Genomic DNA, 12,229 nt, shown 5'->3' with positions numbered 1-12,229 from the left:
TACCCATGAGAAGCTTCTAGAACTTGGGGCGAGAATGGTGGAGGTGTGTGGCCTGGGGCTGCTCCCATCTCCCACCCCCACTCCACCGTGGTCATCCTAGTGGTTTTGCTGGGACGGGGCTGGCTGCAAAACCCCCAGCTCTTGCTATCCCAAGGGACTGGCTTGATTGGCAGGCGAGGAGGCAGGTATATGAGAGACCGGGGTGTTGTCAGGGGATGGGAGGGGGGCAGAACCGGCAGGAAGCAGATGGGACCTGGCACTTCTGTTGGTCTAAGGAAACCAGGGGGCCAGCTGGAAGCTTAATGAGAAGAGCCTGGAAATGAGGGGCCCTGGAAAGGCCAGAGCAGCTCTCCGCACATCTCTGGCTTCCGCAGGCCATGCGCACCCGTGTAGGGACCTGGGGGGTGGCTGGGGGTGGACAGGAAGAGTCAAAGCCAAGGCCACTCCAAAACTGCCTGAACTCTGAGTCACTCCATGGCCACACGCAGATGCATAGATGCGGGGTGGAGCCTCAGTTTCTTCGGCCTTAATTTTCAGCAAGTCGGACAGTGATGTGTCCCGTGCAGAATTTCCTCGGGTTTATCCTGTCTGAGTTTTGCTCAGCTTCTTGAATCTGTAGGCTTATGCCTTTAGTGCAATTTTGCAAAATTCCAGCTCTCATTTCTTTAATGCTTCTCACTCTTTTCTTCTTTTCCTCCGGGACTCTGACGACCCCCTGTCAGATCTCAACCTTCCACACATTTCTGCGGCTCTGCCCCTTGTTTATTTCAAGTCTGTTTCCTCTGTTCAGACTGAGTAATTTCTATTGTCACATCTTCAAAACCACCAGTTCTTTTCTCTGTCCTCTTCATGCAGCAGTTCCACCTGCCCACTGAGGTTTTCCTTTTATTATCAGTGAAGTCCTACAACTTCCCTTTGGTTCTTCATAGCTCCTATCGTGCTGTCGTGTTTCAAGCACGTTTCTAATTGCTCAGCCTGGCGTTCTTAACGATGCTCATTTTAAGATCTGTGTCAGAGTATTCCAATGTGTGTCACTGTCTGTGGACCCGCTCTTCTCGTTCAGGTTGAGAGTTTCCTTGTTATTGCGAAGATGAGAGAGTTTCAGCTGCATCCTGAACAGTCCAAGCACAAGCCTTTGGTTCTTATTTGCTAGCAGGCTTCCTCTGCTGCTGCCAAGGGAAAGGAGGCGCTGCCTCATTGCTGGCAAGTGAGGGAAGACATCCAGCCTCCCTAGGCCTCCGGGGGCACCCCAGAACACGAGGGGTGCTCCACTACTCCCGGGCAAGCCTGGGAGTTCAGGGTTCCCAATTCTCTCCACTGACGTCACTCTTGCTAGAGTGGGGGGAACACTCATTATTGCCCCTCACTTGGCCTCATCTGACGCCACCCCCCCAGAAGGGGTACAGGGGTGCTCGGAACAGGGGGCAAGGCTGGAAGTGTAGGTTCCCCACCCACCTGGTCTTCGCTGATGGGGCTTGGGGTGGGGCTGTGGTTCTTTTCATGGTGTTTGGCTAGACAAGGGTGGTCATTATTGGAAAGCTTCCCATCTTGCTACGCTGTTCCTTTCCTGGCCCTTCCGCAAGAGAGTCAGGCTTTTGTGGGGACTCTCTGTGCGTGTGTATGAGGGCTTCTTGGGAGTTGCAGGTGGCTGGCTTCTCAGGCCCGGGACACAGGAGTCAAAGAGAGAAACGAGGGAATCCACCGCCATGTCACTCCACAGGTCCCAAGATCCTTACTCAATCCTTCTTTTCTCTCTTAGAGTCAATGTTTGTCTTCTCTGTAAAGTCCAAGATGTTCAGCCGTACGTAGCAGGACCAAGAGGGAGGAGCTCATCTACAATGCCATCTTGTCTGGAACTAGAGCCTCCACCCAGTCCCCTGTAGTCCATGACAAAAACTCCCATTAAGCCACTAGGAAAATAAAACTTCCTCCACCTGACAAAAAGCACCTGCAGAACCCCACAGCTGTCATCATACCCAGTGGGGGAAGACTGAGTGCTCCGTGTCTACAGCTGGGAAAAAGTGAGGCTGTCTGCTCTCCCCACTTCTCCTCACCCTTGCATGGAGGGTCTGACTAGTACAATGCGGCCATACAAAGAAACGAAAAGTATCCAGAGTGGCAAGGGAGAGGTAAAACTGTCTCCACTCCTAGGTGACGTGTAGAAAATCCTATGTGTAGAGGTTCCTAAGGAATCTAGCAAAAATGACCAGAGCTCAGAAACAAATTTAGCAAGGTTTCTAAGATCGAGATACAAAAATTAATTGGATTTTTGTATATTAGTGGCGTAAAATCCAAAAATCAAACCAGTAATAATTCCATCCACAATAGCATCAAAAATAATAAAATACTTAGTAATCAATGTAATAAAAGAGGGATAAGACTTGAGAACTATAAAATATCCCTGAGGAAACGAAGATCTAAATAAATGGTACAGAGCAATTGGATATCCATATGCCAAAAAATACATATAAAGAAGAGAAAGAGAAAGGAATTTAGACCCTTATTTCACACAAAAACTAACTCCAAGTGGATCACAGACTTCCATGTAAAAACAAAAACTATCAACCTTATAGGAGAGAAGGTGACCTTAGGCTAGACAAAGTTTTTTTTTGTTTTTGTTTTTGTTTTTTAATTCAATACCAAGCACACAGTCTGTAAAATACAAAGTTGATAAATTTGGACTTCGTCAAATTTTAATGCTTTTGCTCTTCCAAGGCACCAATAGGAAAATGCCGAGATAAGCCACAGAATGGAGGGAAATATCCGTAAATCACGTATCTGATAAAGGACTTGTATCCGGAAGACGTAAAGAACTCCAGAACTCATTCATAAGACAAACAACCCAATTGTGAAATGAGCAAAACATCTGAAAAACACCTACCCAGAGAAGATGGATGAATGGGACACATACACACACACACACACACACACACACACACACACACGATCAATATCATTATTTATTAGAGTTTGCGCCCCCTGGGATGACTGAACAGAAAAGAGAGACAACAAAAACATTGGCAACAATGTAGCGAACCCAAAGCCTTATCCACCCCCTAGAAGAAAAGCAAAAACAGTATAGCCAGTTGGGTGGTTTCCTGAAAAGTTAGCCGTACCTGATAGACTCCTAGGAATCTTACCCAGGACAAAGGAGACACACATCCGCACAAAGACTGAATGCGACATTCATAGCCGCATTATTTCTAACAGCCCCAAATCAGAAACCAGCTCCATGTCTAGTAACCGATGAATGGGTACTGTTCAGCAATAAAATGCAGTGAAGCATGGACTGGTGCTATAATATGGATGAACTTGGAACACATTGTTGAGAGAAAGAACTCAGAACCAAAGACTACACAGGGTTCCACTTAGATGAGGTTTCCGGAAAGGTACGCTTGCAGTGGCGGAAGGCAGATCGGCAGTTGCCCAGGACTGGGGGGCGCGAGCAGACGGGCAGAGGGAGCTTCTCGGAGTAATAAGAAACGTCCCAGAAACAGATCGTGGGGGTGGATGGACAATCGCTCACTGCAGTCTTAGAATGGGTGAATTTTTTCCCTTTTAAAAAGTGTGGTAAAAGACACATGATGTAAAGTCTACTGTCTTGACCGTTCTGAAGTGTAGTATCGAGTCGTGGAGTGCATTCATACTGGTGGGCGACCGCCATCCCCCTCTGGGACGCTCTCGTCTTGCAAAACTGAAACTCCAGACCCATTCAACCACATCTCCCCATTGTCCCCCCCAATTCTGCTTCCCTTTCTATGACTCTGACAACTCTAGACACCTCAAATAATTCGAATCATACGTTGTTTGTGTTTTGGTGACTGCCTTATTTCACTTGACATCCTCTATTTTTGTTCATGCTGTAGCAGGTATCAGATTTCCTTCCTTTTTTTAAGGGAAAATAAGTATGAAGGAGTGAATTTTGCGGTATATATCTTAACGAAGCTGTATTTTTAAAAGTAATCTCTATGCCCAACGTAGGGCTCGAACTCATGGCCCCAAGATCAAGAATGCTCCACCAACTGAGTCAGCCAGGCCCCCCGAGGTGACTTTTTTTAGATTTTTTTTTTTGACAGACAGATCACAAGTAGGCAGAGAGGCAGGCAGAGAGAGACAGGAGGAGGAGGCAGGCTCCCTGCTGAGCAGAGAGCCCAATACGGGACTCGATCCCAGGACCCTGAGATCATAACCTGAGCTGAAGGCAGAGGCTTTAACCACTGAGCCACCCAGGTGCCCCAAGGTGACTTTTTTTAAAAGGCGAAACTCTGGACAGGGGTCACCTGGGGCAGGGGACATTGACAGGAAAGGGAGCATGATATGATGGGAGTGGCTGGGAGCCAGTGGTTTTCCATTTTTCTATTTTTGCTCTGGGGGCGTGTTAACTTGGTGGGTTCATGTTATGAAAATTCAGTGAGGGGCACCTGGGCGGCTCAGTCCCCAATTAAGAATCTGATTCTAATTTCAGCTCAGTTCACGATCTCAGGGTTGTGAGATCAAGCCCCATGTCAGGCTCTGTGCTGGGCATGGAGCCTGCTTGAGATTCTCCCTCTCCCTCTCCCTCTCCCTCTGCCCCTCCCTGCTTGTGCTCTCTTTTCTCTCTCTCTTTTTCTAAGTAAGTAAGTAAATAAATAAATAAATAAAAGATTAAAAAAGGAAATTCACTGAGCTCTACCCTTGTAACATGTCTTTTCCCTAGGTGTGTTAATTTTCAATAAAATATTTTAGTAAAAATGCCTATAAAGACGATTTCACAGGGTTTCCCTGGGGCTCAGACAGTACTCTGTAAACTACCAGCTGCTTGGCAAATCCAGGAGCTGTCACTATGATCTTGTGGATGGTTGTGAGTTCAAATAAATGGGCCCCCCGCCCAGGCCTGGCTGTTGGGTGCCCAGATTTTCATTAGCCCAGACCCCACTTCCATTCCGTAACTGGGGAACTGGGAAGTCCCACTTCATGGGACCTCAACTGGGTGTTCTCGCTAAATATTTATCAGGGAACTCCCAGTCCCTGGCCCTGCCTCTCGTCCCTCCATTCTGATCAGACAGCCCGGGACACACCAGCCCAGCCTCAGCAGGGTACTCCATACCCAAGTGCCCACCTCGCACCACCCCCACCCAGGGCCCAGGCGAGGGGGAGACCAAGACTCACTCTGCAGCACGAGGATCACCACTTTCTCCACCGTGCCCACCTCATTCTCTGCGATGCACTGGTACTGGCCCGCGTCGTCTATCTGCAGGGGGGTATGGAAGGGGGGGCATGGTGTTCAGGAGAGCAGGAGGAGGGGGACAGCAGGGCACAGGAGCAGGACACATCTAAGCAGAGAAGCTTAGAGCATAAACCAGCCAGGGGCTTGTGGAGTCCATCAGAAAAGCCTCTTTGACCACCCGTTAACAGACATCCAAAGAGATCCTGGCCCCTTTCACGCCTGGAACATGGGGGTAGTGATGACTGAGAGCATGGATTTGTTGCCCTCAGCAGAGCCACACGCTGCAAAGGCACGATTCAGATCCCCCTCCTCCAAACTAGGTACCATGATGTCTCCTTCTATGGCACATTACTAGGGATTCCTTGAAAAGAGCGTTCCGTGGAGAAGGAAGTTTGGGAAACACCGAGTCAGACAACAACTCGCTTCTGGCTGCAGGATTTCTTGGGGCTTTTATGGTGCGGGCGTGTGCCATGAGCCTTCCAGAGGGGAGATGGCTTGCGGTGTTTTCCCAGTTTAGTGAGAGGGGAGCTTTTTGTAAAGGAAACCCACCACCATGGCCAGCGAGGAAGCCCAGGAAGGACACGGCTCAGATTCACTTCTGGGCGGCAGTGCCACCAGGAGCGGGAGCGGGGGGAAGCCTGAGGCCACCGTCTGTGCCCCGAAGGTGATATCCTGGAGGCCGCTCTCAAGGGACTGCAGGGGCAGCCCAACATGCAGGTAAGAGGTGAGATCGGGGGTCAGATCAGGATGGGACCAGATCTGGCTCCACTGGGGACTGTCCCGGACTCATTACGAATACACTGCCACGTCCCCAGATGAGTATGTACCACCACCCATTGGTAAAATGGGGATTGCGGCTGCTAAGATCAGACAGGAAATCATGCTCGTCAAAGTGAATGTACCTACCAGTGGCTGGCTATGGTAGAGACTCGGGTAACAGTGGGGGAAAGCAAGGGCCCCTAAAAAGAGCCTGACAGGAGGGGACTGTGGATGTCTGTGTGACCACTCAGACTTGGGACACAGAAGGGAAGGTGAATGAGCCTTCCCCAGGGCTCAAGGCTTTGGAAACAGCCTAGAGCAGGAGTCAGGAGAGCTGGGATGGGGTCTTGCCTTGGGCACCTCCTGGTCATGGGCCTCTCTGAGCCTCAGTGTCTTCTTCTGTAAAATGGGGCTCTCTTACTTGTCTACTCTGGGCATTTAGCAGTATTACCCAGGAGCCAGTCATGCCTAAATTCCCGGCATGGGTCATCTCACTGATTTCTTACTTTACACCTATGAGTTAGAAACAACGATTAGCCCCACGGAACGGCTAGGGTGACTGAGGCACAGAGAAAAGTCCCTGGCTGGAGGTCACTCGGGTTATTGGTGGGAAGAATCTGGGTCATGGGCGGGAAGGTGCTTTGTAGACTGTAGGGGACCATGGTAACCTGATGAACCCTCTGAAGCCATCAGAAAAGGCTGTAGGTTGTCCCCACCCCAAGGCATGGGGTCCCGCCTTGCCTCTGTCCTGCGGATGGTCAGTGAGCCGTTATGCAGCCGATAGTGGAGCCGGCTGCCCCGGAGCGGGAGGCTGTCTTTGATCCAGCGGATGTCGGGCGCTGGGGCGCCATGGACCACACAGTCAAGCCGGACGCTGCTCCCCACAGGCTCTACCACGTAGGAGAAGGCCTCCCCTTGCAACACGGGGGCTTCTGCAAGGTGACATCAGACTAGATATCACAAAAGAGGTTCCCTCTGGCTCAGCTTCTCCCATAAACCCATCCCTGGAAACTTCTGCTTGGCCCAGCATGACTGTGAATAGTCAGCGCATCAGGGATGTGTCATGGGTGAAGTGAAACAGACTTCCGGGAACCCTCATTTGAAATGGAGTGTGAATACTGCTGTGATTGATTAGTGATGCCTGAGACTGCTGTGATTGATTAGTGATGCCTGAGACTGGCACAGGAAAGACGGCATGGTGATGAGTGTCATGTACTTGCTGTAATGGATGGATTGTCCCAGCTGCAGAGTACCTGCCAGGGACGTTGTGAAACAAAGACTACAAAATCATTAGGACACCTTGTTTGGACACAGCAACACTAAGACATCCCTGATCCTTGCTTCATGCAAACCTTTTTCTTTTCTTTTTTTTTTTAAAGATTTTATTTACTTATTTACGTATTTTTTTAGGGTGGTTACTAGTTCAGAGGTCAGGACATCTATTTCTCAGGAAAACCAACAGATCAGGTTCAGCAGAGGTCCCAGGAGAGGCCACCAGGCTCACGCCCTACCCTTCACGTGGACAAAGCTGACCGCCTGCACACGACCCACTCTGTTCTCGGCCCAGCAGACGTAGGTCCCGCTGTCTTCTCTGGTGACGGCCACCCGCTGCAGTGTGCTGCCCCCGTCCTGCTCAGACACCCCCTCTGGTAGAAAAAGAGATGCCCCAGAGGGTTCTGAGTCCAGGGTACCAGGGGCCCCTCCTGCCCTGAATCCTTCACTCAGGCCGGGATACCAGCAGGTGTTTGGCAAAGACATGAAAACGGGTGTCTCTTCCCAACGGTGGGAGCTTGACTACGTCAGACCCACTCACGGCAGGCACAGGCCATGGGAGGGGAAGTGCTGGAAGAACCAGGCTTCTAGCATTTTCGAGGCCACACCGTGAGCTGGTGGCACGGGTGAGGGTAGGTCTTTGGGGGCCTATTAACAGGCACGTCCTGCCTTAAACCAGTTGGCCCTCAGCACCCCTGTTATCTCCATCTCGAGATGAAGAATGTGGGCTCAGAAAGGCTGAATCACTCCCCCAAACTCCCTCCCCTGGAGCAGTGGGGTCTGGTCACAGCCTTCACACGGGTACACAAGGTGAGCTCCTAAGCATGTTTCATAGCACCTGGACTCCAGTTCAGGAGCGTCTGAAAATATCACTTTGCCAGGGAGGGGACTTAGCAATTCATCACTTCAGCAGACATTTATTGAGTACCTACTGTATACCCTGTATGCTGTATGGGCCCTGTGCCTCTCTAAACATCAACTGGGACAGAACCTCCCCTGCCCACCACCAGGAAAGGGGTTTGCCAGGGGCCCACTGTGCTGGGTTGTAACACAAGCCCCCTCCTGGCCCTGAGATCTCGGGGTGGAGTCTTTCTCACAGGGGGCTTCTTGCCAGGTCTGACATAGGACCCGTCACATAGGGCCCCACGTGTTTTTGCTCTGCTCCCCCCTGCACAGGGCCAAGACTGGAGACACTCTCTTCCTCTCCATGATGCTGAGTCTCTCTGCCAGTCTGCCCTTCCTCTGGGGTCCCGGGGTCCCCATCCCCCCCGCTCCCAGGAGGCCCAGACCTGTGACCGGCCGGTTGTTGATGGTCCAGCCGATGCGGGGGGTCGGGCTGCCCCGGGCCGCACAGCGAAGCCACAGCCTGTCCCCGAGGTGCAGGCTCCGGTCCCCAGGCAGGGTGGTGAAGGCCGGCAGTGTCAGGATGCTGAGGTGCACGCGGCGGCGGGCGAGGCCCACAGCGTTCTCGGCCACACAGGTGTAAGTCCCAGCGTCCTGGCTCTGAGGGCAGAGGAGGGGTCATCCTGAGTGCTGCTCCCACCCCTAGCTCCTAGGAACTCCTTCTGCCACAGGTTTCCTTGGAGCATGCAGCCCAGAGAGGTGAAGAGGCTCGCTCAAGGTCATGCAGCCAGTAAATGGCTCTGCTTCCCCGCTGCTCCCTGGCACCTCGCCCCAGCAGCCTTCCTAACCATCCAAGCCCGGATAACAACATCCACAACATGCCAGAGACCCTGTTCGGGACCTCCCCCACACCAGCTCATCCCTGGTCCCATCACCGCTGGGACAGGCCCCGAGTAGGGTGCCTTTTGCAGAGAATGCTCAGCCAGGCTCTGAGACATTCCATGGGGCATTGGAGCAGGGCTGGTGCCCTCGCCGCTGTGCTATCCAGCTCTCCATGCACCAAGGTCCAAGGACTCTGCGACACTCCCCTCCCCTGGCAGCAGGTGCACCCACCGAGCCACCACCCATCCATCTGGAGAGAGGCACGTTTGTGACGACAGAATCTAAGAGCTGTTGGGGAAGGGGGAGCAGGGCTTGCACCCACATCCTGGGCTCAGGTCAACAAAAGCAGGTTGGAGAAAACCAGGCACAGTCTGGGGACACAAAGTCATCCCCTGCCCCGTCCCCCGTCCTGTCCAGGGTTCCTTCCCTCCCTTAGGAATTAGCCACGGAGGTCCAGGTTCAAATCTTGGTTCTGCGCCTGGGCAACAGCGTGCCTTGGGAAAACTGGATACACAATGAACCTCGGTTTCTTCATCTGGACTTGGGGGATTATCATCCCCTTTTCCCCAGCTTCCTGGGATTAAAAGCTGCATAGCGCTCAGCACGGAGCATGGCAAACGGGGTGGGGTGGGGTGCTCAGCAGAGGTTTTCTGCTTCTGTTGTCCCTATTATTCCACATGGGGTCAGAGGCTCACCTCCGGGTCCTTCACCAGCAGCTCCCCAGAAGGCTGGATGGTGAACTTCCCCTCGGCTCCGGACACAGGCTGGCCATCTTTCTCCCAGGTGATGCTGGGCTCAGGACTGCCACTGGCTGCGCAGGGCAAGAGGGCGTGGGAGCCTTCGGTGGTGGACAGGTCAGGGAGGCCGGTCTCGATCACGGGCGGGACTGTGGGAGAGGGAGGGTTGCTCGGAGATGGGGGCTCAGCTAGGGTGGGCTGCCCTGGCTCCAGCGCCCTCGGCCGTTGGCATCCCCCTTGCCCCTTCCTCCACCCCTATCGGCTGCCTCCCAGCTCTGTTACAGGCCATTGCCCACGGTCTGGACAATGTGGGGACTGTTGAGTCTGGTGAAGCCATGACAGTGTAATCCCAACACACACACGATGGCTAAAGGGACGGAAATAGCTTTTGTTACTGGAAAGCCAAAATGAAGGAGGGATGACCAGACCACTGTCTCATGAAGGGTCACAGGAGGCAGAGGAGCCCGAGTTACTGTCTAAAGGTGGACTTCAGGCACAAAATGGGAGAAGATGCTTTTCCCTTTGTTCCTTCTGGAATACAAGCCACGCTGGGATAGGGAAGGATGCAGGGATGCCAGAGCCCCTGGCTCGCTGGGGTCTGCCTCAGCCCCCATCCCTGGGCCCACCTTGCACCACCAGCCGGGTTTTCCCCACGGCGCTGCCCACGCTGTTCTGGGCAAGGCAAAAATAGTTCCCGGCATCCTCTGGGCTGGCGTGGGTAATCCGCAGCTCTCCAGTGGGCAGGACCTGGGTACTCGCTCCTGGATTTGCAGGAAGGAAACCGGGGCTGGTGGCTGGGGCAGCAGGACCACCGAGGAGGGGCAGGAGGGCCACTTGGCCATTCTGTTTGACCAGCAGCAAGGGTGGGGGCAGAGACCCTAGAGCCCCAGAGCCCAGGTAGGCTGCCCCCTCCCCAGCCTCCCAACTCCGCCACAGATGTTCAGATAGAGTGTCACGCTCTGGCTGGTGAACAGAGACGGGTGGGCAGGCCGTGAAGAAGACACATGGGCTTTCTGGGACCTTCCAGCAGGTCTGCAGAGCTCCCCCCTCACCCCGCCCATTACCCCCACCCTGCCCGGGGCAAGCGGGAGGATCCCAGGCCCAGACTGTTCTTCCCTTGCTGGTACCAAGCAGACTCACCTGCAGGGATGCTGAGCCCCTCCTTCTGCCAGCTGATGCTTGGCCGGGGTATGCCCGAAGCCTCGCAAGGCAGCAGGACCTCCTCTGCCACCAGTGCCCGGACCACGCTGGGCAGAGGCTTCACCACAGGGGAGGCTGCAAGGGGACAGGGCCACAGAGGTCCCTGGGGGCGCCTTTAATGCCCAGCCCCCTCCAACCAGGGGTGGGGGCCTGAGCACCAGAGAGAGGAGCCCCTACAAGGAACAGGGGATTCCTGGAATTGCAGCATGGATCAGAGGCAGGTCTGGGCATCTGGAACCTGGGGCCCTCCCCTCCCTACCCAGCCCTACCTGCCGCTAGCCCTCCACCTGCCAGGAGAGGCTTACCTTGCACGGTAAGGACCACGTGCTTGTGGGCCACACCCGCAGAGTTGCGGGCTGTGCACGTGTAGCGGCCGGTGTGGATGGGGAGGGCCTGCCCGATCTCCAGGGCACCTGTGGGTGGCAATAGGACATGGAGAGGGCTAGGGGACCTGGGACAGATGTCCCTTACCTCTCCCCACCGCCCCTGTGTCTCTCCTGCAGGCCACTCCACCTGCCTCCCTGCCCGTTTGTAAGCAGCATGGGAAAACCTGGGTTCTAGGCCTGCCTGTGCTCCCTGTTGGGAGCATAACTGTGGGCAAGTCTCCTCCACTCTTGGGGCCTCAGTTTCCCCATATGTGCAATGAGGAATCAGACAGGTTGGTCTCTAGAAACTTCTGGATGTGATGTCCTAGGACCTGCCACTGCCCTGCCCAGAATCCCTGGCCCACCCATACTTCCACGGGCCCTCACCCTGCTACCTTTGCTGTGTTCTGCTCAAAACTTGCTTCCTCCAGGAAGGCTTCCCAGATTACTGCTTCCTCTGTCTTCCCTCTGCCCTGTCTTCCTTAATCTTATCTTAGTCTTAGTCTGGTGCTCAGCGAATGCCATTTTAATCCTCCTGGACCACCCCATCCCCAGATGGAACCAGAATCTCAGTTTTCTTTTACATGATGGGCTTCCCCATAACTGATTGTCAGAAGAAAGTGTTCTATTGCTCCGAAAGGGTTTGAAAACTGCAGATCTGGCCAGTGGTGCTCTGGCTTTAAGATTTCACTTGCTCACCATTGAACAAGCAAATGTAATTTGGAGAATCCCCATAAAGTGGCCAACTTTTTTTTTTTTTTTTGTAAAATGCTTTAAAAAAAAGCAACATGTAATGTATTATTTGCCTGAGGGGTACAGGTCTGTGAATTGTCAGGTTTTTACACTTCACAGCTAAAGTGGCCAACTTTTAATTTTGACAAGCAAAGACATTTCAAAAGCACCCATCTACTATCACCTTGATTTCATGAAAGAACTTCTAACACCAAAATATTAAGAAAAGTAAA

The 12,229-nt window shown here is 53.1% G+C and overlaps 1 protein-coding gene across 1 annotated transcript in view; it reads right to left on the bottom strand.

Annotated features, from left to right (window-relative positions):
* Window positions 1-12,229, bottom strand: part of HMCN2 (hemicentin 2) — a 146,656-nt gene that overhangs the window by 15,389 nt on the left and 119,038 nt on the right. The window contains 8 exon segments of the mRNA XM_047700354.1: window positions 5,149-5,230; window positions 6,707-6,897; window positions 7,477-7,611; window positions 8,527-8,740; window positions 9,658-9,848; window positions 10,326-10,460; window positions 10,840-10,974; window positions 11,205-11,312. Of these exon segments, the coding sequence (XP_047556310.1) occupies window positions 5,149-5,230; window positions 6,707-6,897; window positions 7,477-7,611; window positions 8,527-8,740; window positions 9,658-9,848; window positions 10,326-10,460; window positions 10,840-10,974; window positions 11,205-11,312 (1,191 nt within the window).

This window comes from Lutra lutra, chromosome 13 (assembly GCF_902655055.1).
Source record: "Lutra lutra chromosome 13, mLutLut1.2, whole genome shotgun sequence".
Lineage (NCBI taxonomy): Eukaryota > Metazoa > Chordata > Mammalia > Carnivora > Mustelidae > Lutra > Lutra lutra.
Note: the sequence above shows the minus strand (reverse complement) of the source record. Positions and strands in the feature narration are given on the sequence as shown.